General features: G+C 45.0%; 1 protein-coding gene across 1 annotated transcript in view; it reads right to left on the bottom strand.

Moving 5' to 3' along the window:
• ARMH3 (armadillo like helical domain containing 3) overlaps nucleotides 1-20,393 on the bottom strand; it is a 693,715-nt gene that overhangs the window by 385,862 nt on the left and 287,460 nt on the right. The window contains exon 13 of the mRNA XM_078643614.1: nucleotides 12,605-12,680. Coding sequence (XP_078499740.1) covers nucleotides 12,605-12,680 — 76 coding nt within the window. The remainder of the gene's footprint in view (nucleotides 1-12,604; nucleotides 12,681-20,393) is intronic.

Below are 20,393 nucleotides of genomic sequence, written 5' to 3'. Positions count from 1 at the left end.
GTGGCCTGGTACTGCATGTTCCGATTTTAATGTCAACTGTCTTCGGGCCAGAAAAACAAGAAAGCAAAAGATAGAATGCTGAGAGTAACTTTGAGTTGCAAAAATTAATTTAACCTTTCAATCCTTAAATGTTTAGTTTTTTACACATTATGCGGACTTGTATAGAGAGGATAAGCACAGATTGGGGTTCTTTTGCTCGTTGTGTGACTCCATTTGCCCCAGGGCTCTCTAGCAGTTCAGGCTGGACTGTTCCTTTATTGTAGGACCAAGAACGATTTGCTTAAATTTAGTCCCTTGCAGTTGCTGCACTGAGTGCATAGAAACGTTGTATTGAGATGTAAATAATTACTAAACAAGTATAGACAAAACTTTGCAGGTGACTATAGTGACACAGATTAATTGATATAATCAACTAAGTAAGGGATTTGTCAAGACTGGGTTTGCAGCATAAGTGGTCCAAGTCCATAATGTATACAAATAAGTGGCAGAGGGTAAGGACCAGGCAACAGCATGGCAGTCTGTAGGAACAGTAGATCTGGCCATATTTAAATATCTTGGTGTTCATGTTTCCAGGGAAGAGGATGTGTGCAAAACATGAAACATGGTCCTTCTACAAAACTCACTGACGCAAGCGATTAACAACTGGAATAAATTCTTGACATTTATTATGGGTGCTGTAGTTAACTTAACAAAGAAGTCTCTCCTGAAGATCTTCTACATCATTCATACTACCCACATCTATTCGACAAAGATGTCTTTCATTTTTTTTTTTTTTTTAATATATATTTTTTTTTTATTAGCATCATGAGTAACATCAAATACATATATACACAATATCAGACAAGTCATATGAGATGAGGCCTCAATCAAAAACAATACTAAAAATCAATATTGCTGTTTGGTCATTAAGACATAATTACTCCCCAGATTTCTTGTACCTTCTGTTTTTGCCTCTGTCCCTTAGTTATCGCCAAAGAGTTTTCCATATTATAAATGTCTTTAACCAAAAGCCACCATTCCATGACCGTGGGGGGATGGCTTTGTATCCAAGCCCTGGCAATAGTTAATCTGGCACATGTAAAAAGTATGTTCATCAAGTCCCGAAGTCTGTTATTTACCCCAACAACCCCAATCATAATATCCAGTTGCGTGAGTACAATTGGCCTAGCCATTTTGGCCGAAATAACACCGACTACATCCTTCCAGAAAATGGATAGCTCTGGGCATGAAAAAAACATATGAACAATATTTGCCCCCTTGAGTGCACATTTAGGGCATTTTGTGCGATCGTTCGATTCATTCGATTCATTATTACAAGCCCATTTTAGAATCCTATCTGGAGAGTAGTACAGATGAAACCAAGTTCTGAACAGCTGTAGTTTCAGATTTGATGATTGAACTGCATTATTTAGGCTGTTTAGTGAGGAGGTTATCATATCTGGTGTTACATTCACATCTAGCTTTGTGCTCCATTTTTCTGCCACTTTACTGATATCATCCTTGTGTAAAATAGAAAATATCTTATAACCACAGCTGATCAGTGCCTTGTCAGAATCCCTATACATACAACTCCAGATTTCGGATTCAGATATACTATCAAGGCCTGTTCTACGGGTAATGTAATCCTTGATCTGATTGTATTTAAACCAAGCCCTTTCTGGTAAGTTATACATCGTCTTTAGCTTTTCAAAAGTAAAAAATCCAGTATGATCATATAAGTCTCCCAAATTGTTTATGCCATTATCCGAAAACATACTACTAGCTGAGTCGTGAAAAACACCTGGTAACCCTGGATTATGCCAAATTGGTGTTTTAGCATGAAATAGGGAGATATTATTCCTATTAAGGATAGATCGCCAGATATTTACCGTGTCTCGAATTGTCTTGAACCGTACTCGTTTAAAGTAATTGGGGTCATTGAGCCTGTACAAGAACATAATAGCCTCCCCCCCTAATATAAATTTATGAAAATAAAGACGTTTGTCGGGGATAAGTAGGCTGTGAAAGCGAGTTAAGAAAGCAGCCCAATAGTATAACTTAAAGTCTGGTAACCCAAGTCCGCCTTGGTCATAGGGGAGTTTTAGCAGAGATAGCGCCCGTCGTGCTTTCTTATACCCCCATATGAAGCTGCTGATGATACCCTCCAATCTGCTAAAATAAGTATTACACACTCTTAAAGGTATAGACCGAAAAAGATATAGAAATCTAGGCAGGATCTTCATTTTAATTATCTTTCAACATCACATCAAATCCCCAAATCATTTTATAGGCACAAAATGGTCCCAAGATGCCTATGTTGAAGTGTTAGGAATCATATTTTGAAGGTGACTATATAGCTGTGTTACTGGCCCACACATCTGATATTTTGAATAAATGGTTGTTAAAATCAAGAAGCATTCCTGCGGGTAAAATGAAACATTGAGCATTTGAGTCCCCTACATATCCTCTATGGTGGACATATTGCAGCGGGGAATCTCCAGCCAGGCAATGAACATGGGGGTCTAGGAGGGTCGAATAACAAGAAAGAACGCTATTTGGGTCAGAACATACATGGCGGAAGAAAGTGAAAGGTATGGAAAGATTTCTGGGTTAGATCTCATCGATATATCAAATGGGATTATTAAATCGTTTACTGCATGTGACGGCTGCTTGGAAAGTCAGACTCGAAACACTAACTAACAAGCAGTGGAAGGAGAAAAAAATGGTTCAAACAGCGACAGCGATCTTAAGAAAAAAGATTTAATACTTTTCATCTGGCATCCTATATGGATTAGTTACTTACCTGTAATCCTAGTTCTCTTCCAGGGGTATCCTCATCAAAGTCATAAGCATTAGAATATTCCCGCCCATGCGCGGGACCCCGGAAAAACTAAATTATATGTGCCCCACATATATATAACCATATATATATATATATATATATATATATATATAAGCATATATATATATACAAATAAGCAATTGCAGCCAAATAAATATCAGAGCTGAATATGCAGTAAAGAATTTCCATTATACATGAAAGAAATGCATTAGAAACATGAGAAACAACAGCAAAGCTTGTTTAGAAACTGTTTTAATGCTCAGAAAACAGTAGAAATTCTCATAAACCACTGAATGCATAGAAAGCTCCCAGGCTGCATTGCAAATACCCAGTATAAAAAGACTGAACAGCTAACCTGTAGCTGCATAGCAGTAAACTGACACTGTGCCTTTAAGGCACTCCTGACCCCCAGCTTCCCATCATGCCTCAGGGGAGACAGTTAGGTCAGTTGTTCTTTGCGGAGACTGAATAAACCATAGAACATAGGCTAACAATATCTCCAAACAAATAGCAATCCTTTGCCCGGGGAGGGGGGAGGGTTGCTTATGACTATGACTTTGATGAGGATACCCCTGGAAGAGAACTAGAACTACAGGTAAGTAACTAATCCTTCTCTTCCAGGGGATCCTCATCAATAGTCATAAGCATTAGAATAGAATAGCGAGACTCACCTCATCTCCCTGCGTGCAAAGTAAAATACATGAAAAAACATGATAAGAACGCTCGGGGAAAAAAAACCAAGGTAGGATAGAGCCCTATCCAAACAGATGCCTCAAAGAGGCCTGGCCTACTTGAGCATCAGCCCTGGAATCAGATTCTAGGCAGTAGTGCCTCGTAAAGGTATGAACTGATTTCCAGGTCGCAGCCTTGCAAAATCTCAGACATGGGGACGTCATGCAAGAACGCCACTGTGGCCGCTTTCCCCCTGGTGGAATGCGCTTTGGGAGGTAAAGGTAAGGGCCTTTTCGCCAGCTGGTAAGCCATGGTGATAGAGGATACAATCCCTCTAGAAATAGATCTTTTCGCTGCAGGAAACCCTGTTCTCATGGTGCCATAGTTGACAAATAACTGGTCTGTCTTTCTTATACCTTTAGTACTATTAAGGTAAAATTTAAGTACCCTCTTGAGGTCTAGAGAGTGAAGAGCCTGCTCAGCTGGGGATGCAGGATTAGGAAAGAAAGACGGTAAGGAAATGGACTGATTGATGTGAAAATCAGACACCACCTTAGGGAGAAAAGAAGGATGGGCCCTTAGCACTACTCTGTTGTGATGGAACACAGTGTAAGGCTCATTGGTGCACAGTGCCTGGATCTCGCGGACTCTGCGAGCCGATGTAATGGCAACCAGAAAGGCGGCCTTCCAGGATAAATGTTGAAGGGAAGCCCGATGTATTGGTTCAAACGGGGGACCCATCAGTTTGGACAATACCAAATTAAGCTCCCAAGGAGGAGAAGGGCTTCGAACAGGGGGGTAAACTTTCTTTAACCCCTGTAAGAAGTCCTTAACCACTTGCATCTGGAAAACAAGCATTTACAATGCAATAGGTCTCGCATTTGCGAGAGTTTATGCTTTTGGCATTGTAAATGACAATGCATTTTATTAATTTGTTTCAAAGACCAACACATTAACAAAAGGCATTATAATCTACAATGCCAATAGCTCAAACTCTAGTAAATGCGAGACCTATTGCATGGGCAAATGCTTGTTCTTTTTCTCTCGTAGGGCTCCTGCGCTATATCATACAACCTTCCAAACGGCATCTGCATTATTAAATGACCAGTAGCAGCCCGCAGAGTGCATCGTTATGACATTTTCTCTGCCTGCTGCTGAAAAATGGAAAGAGGCTGGAGAGCGCAGCGATGGTAGGGAAATGTAATGTGTAGAGGCTTTTGCGGACCACCACAGTAGCGTGGGGCTCTGGAATGTGCGTGTTATGGCTTGTTAACAGGTTTACAAGCAGTGATGACACATGACAGCGATGGGGGCGGGTGGCGGAGCATGATAAAATTGGGCTCATGTAGAAAATAAGAAAGGCACATGGACGCCCCAGGCTCTGAAGCCCCAATATGCTTAAAAAGGGAAAGTGGAAGGACTACAATGTCTCATGCCCCCCTGGAAACGGAATTTTAAAGTACAGGGGCAGCGTAACTCAGGGGAAGGGCGTGGGGGGAACGACAGAAAGCACAGCTGGTGAAATAGAGATTTGAGTCCCGGCAAGGTCTTAACATCCCGTGAATCTGGGCAAACTCACTGCAGTCCAATACCTCTGACAGCATGCTGGCATTATGCAAGTAGGCTACGACCTTCAGCATGCGCAGCCAATCGTAGAAAAAGGAAATGAAAAGCGGGATGCCAAACCATACAAACGTGGAAGAGTCAATTTCCGGCATCCGTGACTGCTCTGCAGTCTGCTTCGCAACATACCAGTAGCGAAGGAACAAGGGGGAGAGACGGGCAGCCGTTCTTGAAGAGTATTCATAATTTGATTGTTCGTCCATATTTTTAACAAGGCAATGTAGACAGTATTGAAAAATACATGTTTAACCACAGAGCTGGACTGGTGTGCACACGCCCACTAAGACAAGACGAGAGAACAATCACCGCCGCAGCCCGGAGGAAAACACCGGAAGCAGATGTCCGGCCCGCCGCCTGATTGTGGGCGGGGCCGGGAAGAGGTGTGCCCGCTCCCACTGCCTTGCTCAAGCTTTGCCTGTTGTCCTCCGGTCGGTCTCCCGAGTAGTGAGGGAGACCGGAGATGCCGTGCCAGCCATGGCGGGGGGCCCGTGCAGAAGAGGGAGCCCCCGCTGGAGAAGGAGAGACCGGCCCGCCGAGCGCCAGCCGACCCGGTGAGTCCCGCATAGAGAGGAGGGGCGTGAGGCCTCATGTATGCGGCGGCCGGGGGCGCTTCTATGTCTGCGGCGGCCGGGGGCGCTTCTATGTCTGCGGCGGCCGGGGGCGCTTCTATGGCGGCGGCGGGGGGGGGGGTCTCCGTATGCGTGCGTGTGTGCGTGCGTGTGTGTAGGTGCGCTCCTGTGTGTATGCAGCGTGTGTCTGTTTAAGGGGGGGTGCGTGTGTGTATGCAGTGTGTGGATGTGCGCATGCGTGAGAGTGGCTTTGTTTGCAATGGGAATATGAGGCACGGCGACGTGCGCGCTCCCGAGGTGCAATCTCGGCAAGGGAAAGCGCGTGGAACTCTGCTGTCCTCCGTCCCCGAAAAGTAACTGCTATAGTTGTCTCGCATAGACAGCAAAAAGCTTTGCTTTTTGCTTACGTCTGGCGAGACCTAAAAAGGCTGCGTAGGAGACTTCCTATAGGCCGTAATGGCAGACAAATGCACTCTGATGGAAGCATACTTAAGACCAGATCTTGCTAAGTGTAGGAGGTAAGGGAGAATAACATCCTCCTGGCCCTTGGTCGGATCCAGGTGACGTTCCCTACACCAAAGAAAAAACCTCTTCCACTTAAACGCGTAAGACGTTCTTGTGGAGGGCCTTTTGGCTTCTCTCAATATATGCATACAATCAGGAGGCAGATTCAAATGTCCGTATTGGAGGACCTCAGGAGCCATGCTGTTAAGTTCAGGGAGGGAAGGTTGGGATGAAGAATCCACCCCCCCCCATCTTGGACAGAAGGTCCGGCCTGCAGGGCAACCTCCTGTGTGGAAGTACCAACAGATGAAGAAGGACCGGGTACCACCACTGCCGTGGCCAATCCGGAGCTACCAGGCTCATGGTCATGTCTGATCTGAGGAGCTTGGACACCACCTTCAAGATCAGGGACAGAGGAGGAAAAGCGTAAGCAAAGGTCCCTGACCAGTCCATCAACAGTGCATTCCCTCGTGTCCGTGGACGATGGAATCTGGACGCGAAGGCGTGGCATTTTGCGTTTACGTCGTCTGCGAAAAGGTCTATTTCCAGATGACCCCACGGATGGAAGAGGTCTGCCACCACCTCGTCGTGCAGCACACAGTCTGGTTGGTCTTCGAAGTGCCTGCTGAGTGCATCTGCTTTGATGTTTAGCTCGCCTGGCAGGTGCACTGCCACCACTGTGAGGTTCCTGGCGAGCAGCCAGTGCCAGATCGCCTGCGACTCCAGGGAGAGGGGACGCGACCGGGTTCCGCCCTGTTTGTTCAGGTAGAACATGGTCGTCGTGTTGTCAGTCTGGACTAGCACCGACTCCGATTCTATGGCAGGCAGAAAAGCTTTCAGAGCTAGAAGGACTGCTCGAAGCTCCAGCATGTTTATGTGGTAAGACTGCTCCTTGGTCGACCACCGCCCCTGTATCTGGAGGCGCCCAATGTGCGCCCCCCAGCCTTGGAGAGACGCGTCCGTCACTATGGATTGTACAGGGAGGGGCTGATGAAAAGGAACTCCCACCCTCAGATTGCGCTGTTGAATCCACTAGGAAATGGAGGATTTCGCCGAACCCTCTGTTGAGGGCCACTTGCGTTGGTTAGACTCGTAGCGGCACTTGAATTCTTTCTTCTTCTCTAAACCAACCGCTTTAACAGTGTCCAACTCTGTTTTCATCCGCGCCATCTCTTCTTCTGCATGAGTTCCGAAGAGAGAAGAACCAGAAAAGGGAAGGTTGAGGATTCTCTGTTGGGCATCAGGTTTCAGGCCTGTGAGCCTTAACCAGGCCGACCTCCTGGCGCATACTCCATGAGCGTAGGAATGGGCAGAGAGAACCGGCCCATCCGCCGCCGTACTAATCATCTGATTAGCCACCAGGGACCCCTCCCTGACAATCTCATCGAAATCCTTTTGATCTTGTTTGGGAAGCTTGGTTTTAAAACGTTCCAAAGAGTCCCAGAGAGCTCTATCATAACGGCCAAGCAACGCAGCCGCGCTGGAAACCTTAAGAGAGGAGGCCGCAGATGTACAGGCTCTACGACCCCACGAGTCTTGGGATCTGCTCTCTTTGTCAGGTGGCACGGAAGAGGTGGCGGACACCGCATGAGTCTTTTTGGCAGCCGCCACAATCACGGAGTCTGCAGGTGGATCTGTTCTGACAAAGACCCTTGAAGCCGGTTTATACTTTTTTAGGAGACACGCTGGCACTGCTTTTATAGTCGCTGGCGTCAGAAAAGTGTCCATGACGGGGTCCAAGATCCCCGGGACTAACGGAAGCAGAGGACGAGATGCCGTTTTCTGGTGGAGTGTCTCGAAAATCAACGTAGTCGTGACTTGCGGAACTGACATCTCAATATTGAGTTTCTTGGCACCTCTCTGCAGGACATCATGATAGGTGTTTATATCATTTATGGGAGAGACCCTGGAAAGTGGGCTGTCCGATAGTGTGGGAGAGTAATTCCTCCTTGAGGAGCGGATGGAGGAAGAAGAGGAGGTAGATGGTGTCCTTCTCCTTCGCTGATGCTCCTTGCGCCTTCGCTCCTGCGACCTTCCGACGCGTTCCTCTCGCCTCGGAGAACGTGATCTCACGACCCTTCTCTCTGGAGATGTGCGTCTGGGAGGACTTTTCGTGTCTGCCTCCTCAACCAGTCTCTGAAGAGGTGAACGATGCACAGAGCTGGCATACTCCTGCATACGCTTGGTTGCGCCAGAGTCCCGCCAGTGACTTAACGGCAATTGCCATCTAGGGGACAACCTAGCAGCCATCTGGGCCTCTTTGGATCTTGAGGAAGGCTTTCGGGCACGTGCAGCCACTTTCGGGGAGGCAGATTTGCTTTCTGGAATGGGAAAACGAGTGGCGCGAAGCTGACTCCGTTACCAGCACCACTGAAGCCTCCCTCGACCTCGAGCCATGTCTCGACGTCGAGCGCGCTCTCGACAGCGATCTGTGCTGTCTATGATCCCGCCGTCTGCTCGACGTCGAACGTCGGCTGGACGGCGACCTGCGGTGAGCTGGAGAACGCTCTCTCGACGCCTGTCCGTCGACGTCGAACGCCTCCTGGACGTTCTAGCAGGCTGCGGAGGGGTTCTTCTATCCCTCGACGCCGAGCGCCGTCGAGACGACGCTGGAGACCCACGCCTCGATGCCGGTCGCCGCTGTGATGGCGACGGCGGAGGGGTCCGTGCACTCGACGATAAATCGCTGGTGGGACTGCGATGATCGTAGAGAGCCTGCCCTCGACGTCGAGCGTCCTGCCAACACCGACGGAAGGTCTTTACCCCTCGACGCCGAACGTCGTCGAGATGACGATGGAGGAGGGGTTTTGTTCCTCTACGCCGATCGTCGCCAGGTTGACGATGGCAGAGGGGTGATACTCCTCGACGCTGATCGTCGCCGGGTTGACGACAGCGGAGGGTCTCGGGTTCTCGACGCCGATCGTCACCGGGTTGACGATGGCAGAGGGTCCCTTGTTCTCGACGCTGATCGTCGCCTGGTTGACGATGGCGGAGGGTCTCTTGTCCTCGACGCTGATCGTCGCCGGGTTGACGACCGCGGAGGAGACTTGTCCGTCGACGCCGATTGTTGCCTAGATGACGACGGCGGCGGAGGATACAGAATCTTCGACGTCAACGAGCCTTTTTTTCGACGGCGAGCCCGCCATCGACGGTCTTTTCTTCGACGAATATCCCTCTTGAAGGTCTTTTCTCAGCGCCCAGCCCAACGCTGATGCAGAGGGACGCGAGGACGTGTGCCTAGAAGCGGATCTAGGCCTCTTGGATCCCTTCTTCACAGGGGACCTACCTCTAGATTGACTTGCCAGACCATATAGGCGAATCCTCGCCCTGTCCTTCAAAGTCCTGCTGGTAAGGGTCTGACAAAGAGGAAAGGTCTTGGGATCATGATCCTCAGGAAGACAGAGACTACAGACCTCATGTGAGTCTGACCTGGCCTTCTTTTTCCCACAAGAAGGACAAGAGTCAAAAAGAGAAGGCATTTTCAAAGCCAGAAAATGCCCTAAACTGCCAAAAAAAGACAGCTACTGACTTCTAGAGTCAAAAGACGTCTAAGTAAGTAATAAAAGTTGTGAAAAAGAATGAATTTTCTGACAGAAATCAGAAAAGGAGTGGAGCTGTGTTGTCAGGATCCTTCTAGAAGGAGCCGGAAAGAACAACTGACCTAAATGTCTCCCCTGAGGCATGATGGGAAGCTGGGGGTCAGGAGTGCCTTAAAGGCACAGTGTCAGTTTACTGCGATGCAGCTACAGGTTAGCTGTTCAGTCTTTTAGACTGGGTATTTGCAATGCAGCCTGGGAGCTTTCTATGCTTTCAGTGGTTTATGAGAATTTCTACTGTTTTTGAGCATTAAAACAGTTTCTAAACAAGCTTTGCTGTTGTTTCTCATGTTTCTAATGCATTTCTTTCATGTATAATGGAAATTCTTTACTGCATATTCAGCTCTGATATTTATTTGGCTGCAATTGCTTATTTGTATATATATATATATATATATATATATATATATGCTTATATATATATATATATATATATGGTTATATATATGTGGGGCACATATAATTTACTGTTTCCGGGGTCCCGCGCATGGGCGGGAATATTCTAATGCTTATGACTTTGATGAGGATCCCCTGGAAGAGAAACATACATCTTTGACACATGAAATACTTTTGCCCCCCAACTGTTTGAAGTGTGGTTCTAAGAAGAGAGACTTTCTGCACTCCATGTGGTGGATGTAATATCCATCTGATATAGTGTCATGGGGAAAGGGAGAGACTAGGGGGTGCAAACTCTTTAGGCTCTATTTAATCTGAGTTTGGATCATCAATAGGATTTAGAGATATAAACATGCGTCCTCAACAGATGAGTGACTTATGGGCTCGCACAGAAGCCCTGTTATTCCAACCAGAGGCTGCCCAAAACAAACAGAGACCAAATCTGGGGTCCATGGGAGTCCTATTTTAACACTGACCTAATCTGACTCCTGCTATCAAAATGCACAAATCTCAATGTATTTTGTTGTACATATGGGGTGCAGCAATTTGTGTCTGAAGAATCATGTGCGGCCACTTGTTGTAAATCTAAGCTGCAGTAATGCATTAGCTAAAAGGTCAAGGTCTGATGTCGTCATTTTTGCTGCATTCATCAGATATAGATAAAGTGCTGCTTTGCAGGATAAACAGACCGATAAGGATGGAGCATAGGCACCCCCAAATTAATGGACTGACCCATATAATGCTGTTTTAGTTTATGTTCTCTAAATCTGAAAGGTACATTTAGGCAGGGCTGCATTTAGCCGCTGAAGAAAGGACCTGCCACTTTTTATTACAGAATTCCCAGGAATTTGAAAAATAAAAAGTTTATATTCTCTAAGAATCAACAGTTCTGCACCTCAGCGCATTCGCAAGCACATTGCATAGTGGTATTGTTCTATGTTATTGTCTTCCACTGAATGGCACAAAATATTATTCCAGGTAACTAACGAGATGTGCGATACGAAAATATCAACAGAAGTCCAACAGTGGAACTATCAAATGAATGCAATATATCTGCTAATACAGCTCTGACGTGTGCTATTCTGGACTTGAATTTCCCACCCAAGCTGTAGTAAAAGCTGTACAATTGAACCATTGAGTTCTTTGTGGAACTTTCCAATGTATTGATCCCATATGTGGCCAAAGTTCTGATGGCTGCCCAAAATCCTATGTGATCCTATGTAAGGAGAACATTAGATTAGAGGTTAAAGTGTCAGCTGTTGAAGTGGCATCGTGTTAAAATAAGAAACTGTAATAAAGATACACCCTAATGTGCACAAAATAAAGAAATAAACCTTTATTCTTTGGTTATAATGAAGGTTAAAATTAAAAACAAATGAAATAGGGTAATTTTTTGAAATCTGAAGTTGAAATTCTGGTTATGCTAAGAACTGCATTTAAATAGGGCTACAAGTAGAGAAAGTTAGTGCAAGAACAATTTTAGGGTTGATGTCATTGCTTCGTCATTAAGGCACAGTCAAAGTAAATTGAAACGAAAAAATCTACTTTATGAGTTAGTATACTGTATTTGGCATTGATGTGTTTCTTTACTATAGTATTCTTCTTTTTACATACATTTACTGAAAAAAGAGGCCGAAATCTCGGCTTGCCCCCTTGTTCATATGTAACACTTGGGGCAATCTCATAATCAATTCTCTTAAATGTAACATTTGAAAGAGCTTAAATGGAGGTTAACCCCGACTGCCATCGACTTTATAAAGAAAAGGACATTTGTCTTATGAGATTCAGCTGCCATGACCGCACTGAATCTGAGCTCCTGTTTTGTTTTTCTGCTTCCCTTTCAATCAACAAACAGAAAATTATACAAAACATAATGGGTCTATTATCACACAATGCGATTTGGCAGAGTGCTGAAGTTCCAATTAGGCTTTTTGGAATAGATACAGATCAATGCCAGTGTGCCAATGCTTGCTTAACTAATGGTTTTGTTTTCCTCAATAACAAAAACGTACAGTGCTCTGTAAAACACTCCAGCATGTTTATATCAAAGCCTCTCTCTCCCTTCAATTAACCCCTTAGAAAAGTCTCAGATCTTGAAAGGCACCTATTGGGATTATATAAATTTGCATATAAATTGCACAAACACACACATCAGAACGTGACAGATTGTGCCACAAAATGGTGAGCTGCAAGACGCAAAATGAAGCAACGGCCTAGCGGGCACACAAACAATCCTTTATCATTCATTCATTTCAAATTCCTGGTTTAGATACATACTAAGAAACCAAGTCCATCAATGTGTTAAATCTCGCTTTATCATGTCATTAAGAATAACCTACAATGCAGAATTTGTATAAATCAATACAGTTACAGAGTATTTGGCACAAAAACAGTATGTAAATTGAATAACACAAAGACTATACCTGTGCCAACACCGTAATGAAGTTCCTGTTCAAATGCACTGCTTCATACAGAGCTAAGAGAATTGCCTCGTTGGTTCTGTGAGTAAATAGAAAAAAACACGGTGAAGGTACAAACAGAGAAAACGGAGCAAACAATTTTCCTTCTTCCACATTTCTCTGGATGCTTTGGTTGTAAATTATCATATTGCCTTGGTAGCGACAATAAATATGGGCCAATAAAACATGGCATCAAAAGCAACTGAACTAACAAACGCACATTTCCACATTTAATTCTACAGTGCAAAGATCTAAATCTATCTCAATACCACAGCACAATGAAATGGACTACAGCAAAACACTTTTGCCGCCTCACAAATTGAATGTTACAGTAACTTCACATAGCAATCCAATTCAATGTCAAGACTGGAGGGGAAGATTACGCTTTCCTCCTTAGCTTTATTGAGCAAGTTACTTACATTCGGTAACACCTTATCTGGTAGAGACTATCTAACCGCAAATTCCTTACCTTAGAATTACTGACTGGATCCCAACATCCTTAACTATCGGCAACCCGGTCCTGATGAAGATCCTAAATGAATAGGATCGAAACGCCGTCGACCAGCAATACAGTGCGATTAACGGCGCATGTTTCTCTCTGGTTCCTCAACTCACTGTAAATACCTATTCACCAAGGCGGAACCAGCTACTTTGTACATATTGTAATTTCATACTTTCGCCTTTGTGCGCCCCTCGCTGTTTTTCTTTCACCTATATGTCACCTGCGCCGTCACCGTCCGTCTCACTATCACGTAGCGCACTAGCCCCCTTGGGTTGCCTACGCAGCCTTTACCTCCGATGCTGATCACATAATGTATTTTACTGTTTCAACCTGAATATGCCTTTGAATATATGATGCTGTATGCACTTCTAAAATCAAAATTCAAGTTTCTCTGGTTTTCTTAATTCAGATCTTTTGTAATGTTGTTCATACAATTGTGTCTGTTGATATAGTGATACCTATTGAGATACGGTTACCTCTTACACATATACACCCAGATCTCAATCTGGTCAACGGTTATACTCCTGTTGTCTTTTTTCCAACGGTTTGGTAAGGCACCGATTTAACGCTAGATACTGGAGTAACTCAGTCGTACTTTTCTCAGAGACCTCGTTTTTCCGTAATACTCCAATAGACATCTAGAGTGGGTAAAGGGATAATATCCGCCATAGCTAAGTAGGACAAAAAATCCTATGTATTAGCTTTTTGGTTTGTTCAACGTTGAAGGATACAGTGTTCCAAAATATTGTGCACCTTATCTTTGTTTACTTGAAACTTGCTCTGCAAATTTCATTAAACAATGTCGAATAACGGCAACAACACCGAAACCGCTGGAGCTGCGGCTGATCCAGCCAATGCAGTTTTTAATTGTACAAGTTTCCAAGAAACAGACGAGGATGCTATATCCATTCCTCTAAATTTAAGGAAAGCCATCACTATAAAACTTATAAAACATGGCCTAACATCAAGAGGTGGTAGGGCAGTTTTTGTGATAGATGCACATGAATATCACCAGACAGAGGTACTCTATTCATGGATAGTCTTCCCTGAAGCAAATCCAATAACACATGTGTTTCACTTCTACAAAGAAGATGATCCACCAGAGGAATACATTCCTTTGAAGGATATTGAAATTCCACTCACATACCAGGAGCATGAGCTCTGGTTTAAAGGCGCCCTAAAACATTTAAATCACATTACCAGGCTCGGTCCACTAGGTAGACCAGGAGCAACATGGTCGGTCTTAGCCGGCTATACACCAGACCCTGAGATTGAATCAATGTCGGACGAGGACTTACTTAGTAACATACAAAATTTAATAGTATTATACAGTTAAAAGTCTTTACTAAAAACACTCCTACTCCTTCTAAAAAGAAGTGGGAAAATAGCGAACAAACTACAAGTAAGTCTCCTCAAAAAGAGCCCTCTGAAAGGAGGTATAAGTAACCTCAGGAATAGGGATAATTTGAGAAAACCTGATAGATATGAAGATACTGATACACGTTCCTCTCGTACCTTTCAGACTTCGTCACAGAAAGCCGAAAGGACGGTCAGAAAACAAGGAAGAACGCGTGAAGTCCAAAGACGATCAACACGTTCAGAAAACCAAGAAAGCTCAATTCACCAAAAAGATGGTAGCAGGTCTACAAATCAGACATGCCGAGGATCTTGAGGACACAACTCAAGAACGGAAAATGAGCTCAGACAATGTTGGACAGCGCAGCAGAAGTCACAATAGTTCACCAGAACCTGAAGGATCTTCTGGAGACAGAGGACTTGAATTAATTCATTCAAGTTGAAACTGCAGACACCAGGGTTAGTTCTCCACATAATTTATATGAAATAACACTCCGGATGGAGGGAGACATACAAAGAAAAGTGAGAGCACTCTTTTGGGAGCGACTTTCTAAGGGTTATGACATTCTTCTAGCTGAACAAGACTGGCCACCAGAATTTGTCAGGGAGTGCCACATGGTGAAGACATCATTATGCCAGCCTTCGCTAATCATATTCCAATTGATTTCAAGTATACTTATGCCAGAAAATGGGCAGTTGCCCAAGCTCCTGCATTATACAAAAATCATGTAGGGTGGGATAAGGACTCTCCTCACCATAAATCCAGTTAAAAAATCGACCAACTGCACAAAGACAGTACCCAGTTAAGCAAGAAACTAAAAAACAGGTCAGGGAGATCTTAGATCAAATTGAATACCAGGGGGTGATTGAAACAGGCACCTCATCAATGAACAATCCTTTGTTTCCTGTCTCCAAACCAGACAATACATATCGTCTAGTATTGGATCACAGACATCTAAACTCTTGTTGCAAAACATTTGCAGTGCAGAATGCACACAGTTCGGCATTAATGAATAACGTTGTGCTTAGAAAAATATAAAACCACATTAGATATTTCAAATGGGTTCTTCGGTCAAAACATTGCACCAGAAAGTGGGTATTTGACCGCTTTCTCAATAATGGGGACACAGCGTCTCTTCTATCGGCTCCCTCAGGGATTCAAGAATTGTCCTGGGTTATTCTCAGCAAGGGTAACAGAGTTAATACAAACTTATGATCACGAGGCATTGTCATATGTCGATGACATCTATCTGACAGACGATGACTCGGATAGGCACTTAAACAGGGTGAACACCATTATACTTGGATTCGCCTCAGAGGGGTACAAATTCATTTTTAAGAAATCAAGAATTGCCCTACTCAACGTCCTTTTCCTAGGATATGAATTATCAAGTGAAGGCAAAAGCCTGGCAGCCAACTTTTTAGAAAAGTGTGCGCTGCTCCAACCACCAAAAACGCTGAAAAACTTACAGTCAATTCTAGGTTTCCTGAATTTCGGAAGAACTTACATTCTAAATTACGCAGAAAGGGTTAAACCCCTCTAGGAAATTAATCAAACCTGATTTTAAAACAGTAAATTGGACACAAAAACACACAGAAATGTTGCGTTCATTGCAAACAGACATGTTGGCAACGAAACATTTGCAAACCCGCATAAACATATGCAACTTAGTGATCCGAATCATTCCAGGCAATGCGGATTCACGTAATTAACTTTTAACGAAGGTGAAAAAGTACCAATAGCCTACAAATCACACTTGTACACACAAGCAGAAATTAAATTCACTTCTACAGAAAAAATTCTGACAGCTGTTCAAACTGCTGTAGCAAAAGAAAGAGCCCTCGCACAGGGAAAGCGCATTATGGTGGTGACACCTGTACCTGCCTTAGAAGCAGTGACAAAAGCGAGCATTCCTAATGCTAAAGCTTTACATCCAAGATGGATACAATGGGTTAATTCTCTTACTGCAACAAATGTTGAATACGTTTTTGATCCTTATTTAAAAACACAAGCATTTCTACAATACGAGCAAGAATGTCCTCTGCCTACTGAAGTTCTCCCTCTTGGCCAGTATGAATGTATAATTTATACTGAGGGATTAGCTCAACCCGCTACGGGGCAGGGCGGGGGGTTAAACAAGCATATAGTGCGGCGTGCGCGATCGTTAAAGGTCGTTGGTGTGATGGCAAATTTAGACCCATGGTCACTAAAACTCAATCCTTAGGAGATTGAACAGCTCAGCAAGGTGAACTACAAGCATTCAAGATGGAACTTGAGAATACGGACCGTGAATTCCCCACAATCATAGTGTGCGATTCGTATTATTGTGTTTAATCTTTCAATGAATACTTGCAAAACTAGCTTCAAAATGGTTTCAAAGATGCAAAAGGTGGCACCATCAAGCATAAAATGTTTTGGGAACAAGTAGTTCAGTTACGAGAAGGACTACGAAACACTCATGTGATACACACGCTGAGTCATCAACGTGATGGTGTTCACGTTGAAGGGAATTTATTGGCTGATGAAGCCGCAAAGGGGCTGTGCAAACGACTTCCTTAGCTGCAATCAGTCATTCAAAAACGAAAATAGACAGCGAAATACTGCTGGCTGTCAATGCTTCAAGCAAAGACAGTGATAAAGCATTACCGAAAGGGTTTCCACTCGAATACTCATATATAATTGATGCAAACAGCGTTCCTTTTGCTCGAATCCCTGGAGTGGGGGATAGGGTAATTCCAAACAGGAAACGTAGAGTAGCTTTGATATACGAAGAACATTTGGGAGAGGGTCTGATACATCAAGGCATCTCTAAAACGATATGAACTGTAAAAGAGACGTACTGGTGGTCTGGAATGAATGCTCACATTCATATGTTTGTCATTGACTGCATAGACTACAATAGAGATGGCAGCACAGAAAGCCGCCAGATACCTGTCTACAGCGAAGCAAGCCCAGTACAGACACCATTGTTAGACAGAATTAGACGGTCTACCTGCAAACGTCCCTGTGGACAAATGCAATCCCACAAATATTAAGACACTGTTCATTAGGATGTGGCCTCAGTGCTCGGCTGATGTTCGAACTGTTATAAAAGATTTGCGAGTCTTTATCGAAACATACGCAGTCGGCACACTACATTCTGACCAGGGTCCTGCCTTTAGCTCTCGAGCTTACAAAGAGGCTATGGCCAATTTTGGCGTTCCATTGCGGTACTCTAGACCATTCCATCCTGAGTGAAATTCAGTTGTGAAGATAAAAAACCGGGACATAAAGCAATCTATAGCAGCTAGGGTATTAGGTTCGGGTGACGGGTGGGTCAAACATCTAATAAGTGTCCAACGTAGTCTTAACAACTTGCCAAGAAGTTCTCCTATGGGTATCACTCCATATAAGGTCCTTTTTGGGACAAGAATGCTAGTCACGGACCTTGATTGTCAGACATCAGTGGTGGACCAAAAAGATTTTGATATCAAAGATCGTTTGGCTGTTTTACAGGACTAAAAAGAAATAAGAACAAAACAAAGCAACATGATCCTGAGGCCAACCACTACTGGAGAAAAACCGACTGTCCCAGCAAGGCCTGTCTGGAACCCAAAGCTTGGGGATCTAGTCAGAGAAAAGACCTCTGACAAGGTGGAATTTGGGCCTTCTTACAGACAACCACTACCTGTCCTAGCAATCCATTGATCAAGAACAGTATTGCTGCCGCCCCTTGCTGGTAAAAAGGAGAACAGGTTTGTGTCCATCTACCTGATTAAACCACACTATGTGGCCGAAAATAAGCAGTAGGCCAATGTATCAGACATCTATCTACAGTCCAAGCTACAATTCTCTAGCTACAATCCAAGAGGTTCAAACTGAGAGTCTCTTCACCTTTGAGGAATCTGCAGTGCGAAAAGAAGGACTATGCAACAAAGCTATGGAACTTGTACCTCTTATGACCCAAATAACAGTTAGTCAAGAAACAACTTGTGAGAAGTTGGCCTGGTATATGATGTTCACTATTCTAGTGAGCACCTTGCACCAGTCCAAACAACCCATATGGTGATGGTTGTAAAGTCAACCTTATAGACCAGCTATCCTAGGGGTAGCATGGACAAAGGCAGTCTTAGGCTAAACTCAAGAGGGCATGTGAAGCCAGCTGTTTTACCATATGCAAACCTTTTAATACCAAATGAAAGGACACCACACAGGTTATATATTCAAAATATATATGTATTTATTTCTAAACAACCCCCTGAACTCTTTATGAGCACAGGAGCACAAGCGCATAACAAGTAACTTAATATAACATACAAAAGTTGCACAAATACGGATAGGCCCTGGTGGCCCGCTAAACCATATACTAAAAAAGCGGTATAAGAACCACGTTACGAACAATGGTAAGGCCTTGGGAATCGCTGGGGCTACACTGGACTAACAGTTGTTAGGGAGCAGAAGGCCCACGGGGTGCGGGTGCAGTGTCTAAATGCACAGGGGTGCACACATAGAAGTCAATGGGTGCGTAAAGATAGAAAGTTAGAGTTTAAGGAGTCTTCCGACTGGACTAGAAACTAACCACTTGAAACTAGGACACTAGGAGTGTAAACATTTACAGGAGCACCGCAGTACTCGCGTTACCTCACCCACAGGAAGCGGGTGCATAGGTGTCAAAGTGTGTCGGGTTTCGTCGTGGAGTTCTATGGAGCCTTGGAGAAAAGATGCTGCAGGCGACCAGGAGAGAAGAGTCCGGTTGGATCCAAGGGCGGATCAAGGATGAAGAGTACCTGAAAGCAGAGGGGACAGAGTCTGGGTCACTAGCCAGTTACCCGGATGGAACCAGGAAGGAACCAGGCGATGTCGGGATGCGATCAGGTGCTGTCGTGAAGTTTGTCTCCGCTGCCACGTGGACCAGGAGGTGTCGACGACGACCAGGAGCTGGGCACGGACTGTCCCACGAAGGCTCTCGCTGTTGGCGGTGTCGGTTCTCGATTTGGAATCAACAAGCCTTGGCAAATGCAACCCACGCAGGAATCGAAGATGGCTTCTGGATCAGACCAGCAAGTTCTGATGGGCTGCTCCTTTTCAGGGGAGCAAGGGCCAGTCTGGAGCAACCAGACCAGCATTGGAAATTCAAAGATTCGTCGTCACAGAGGCCACTAGCCGACGGCCAAGTGACCGGACAGATGCGTCGAGCAGGAAAATGCAAAATGGCCCCACGCAGCACTCGGTGAGTGTGGAGAGGTGATCTTCGGTGCAGTTGGTGCTCGGGGCTGGGGCTTCTCAATCCCCAATGCACAACTTCGAGGGTGCCTCAGAAGTTGCACGGAAAGCAATTCGCTGGCTTTCCAAGATGGCCGGTCCCACGTCTCTCGTCGCCTCCACGGGTCTCAGCTTTGCTGTGCCTGTGGATCGGGCTGTTTGATGTCTGGAAGTCCGGGTCTTGTCAGGCTCTGTAGTTCGCGCTCCAGCAGGAGCAACGACAAAGCAAACAGTTGAGCGCTTGGTGGTGCCTGCTTGCACAGGGTGGTCACTCCTTGACCACAAGGGAGATTCTTCAGTCTTCTACGTCGAGTAGGATGTCGAAGGGTCCAGAGTTTCGTAGGGGGTGGTTACACCCCTTTCCCTTTGTCCAGTTTCGCGCCACAGCTGCGGCTGGAGTGCCCCAGCACCGGTTTGAACTGGCCTATGCATGGGACACCTTGTGTGTCCCAGGCAGTGTCTAGTTTCATTCAGCCCTCCCTGCCCCAATACACTATCTCCTGTCTGGGGTGGTGCTAGCACCTCCCTGTGACAGGAAACCTATTGTCCAAGCCTCCCTCGCTGGAAGGACTCCCAGCAGCAGGAGGTCAGACTTGTGTCTGTGGCAGCATCATCCATTTTGTGATGCTGAGGCTCTGGTTAACTTTAACCGG

The sequence above is a fragment of the Lissotriton helveticus genome, chromosome 5_1 (genome assembly GCF_964261635.1).
Source record: "Lissotriton helveticus chromosome 5_1, aLisHel1.1, whole genome shotgun sequence".
Classification (NCBI taxonomy): domain Eukaryota; kingdom Metazoa; phylum Chordata; class Amphibia; order Caudata; family Salamandridae; genus Lissotriton; species Lissotriton helveticus.
Note: the sequence above shows the minus strand (reverse complement) of the source record. Positions and strands in the feature narration are given on the sequence as shown.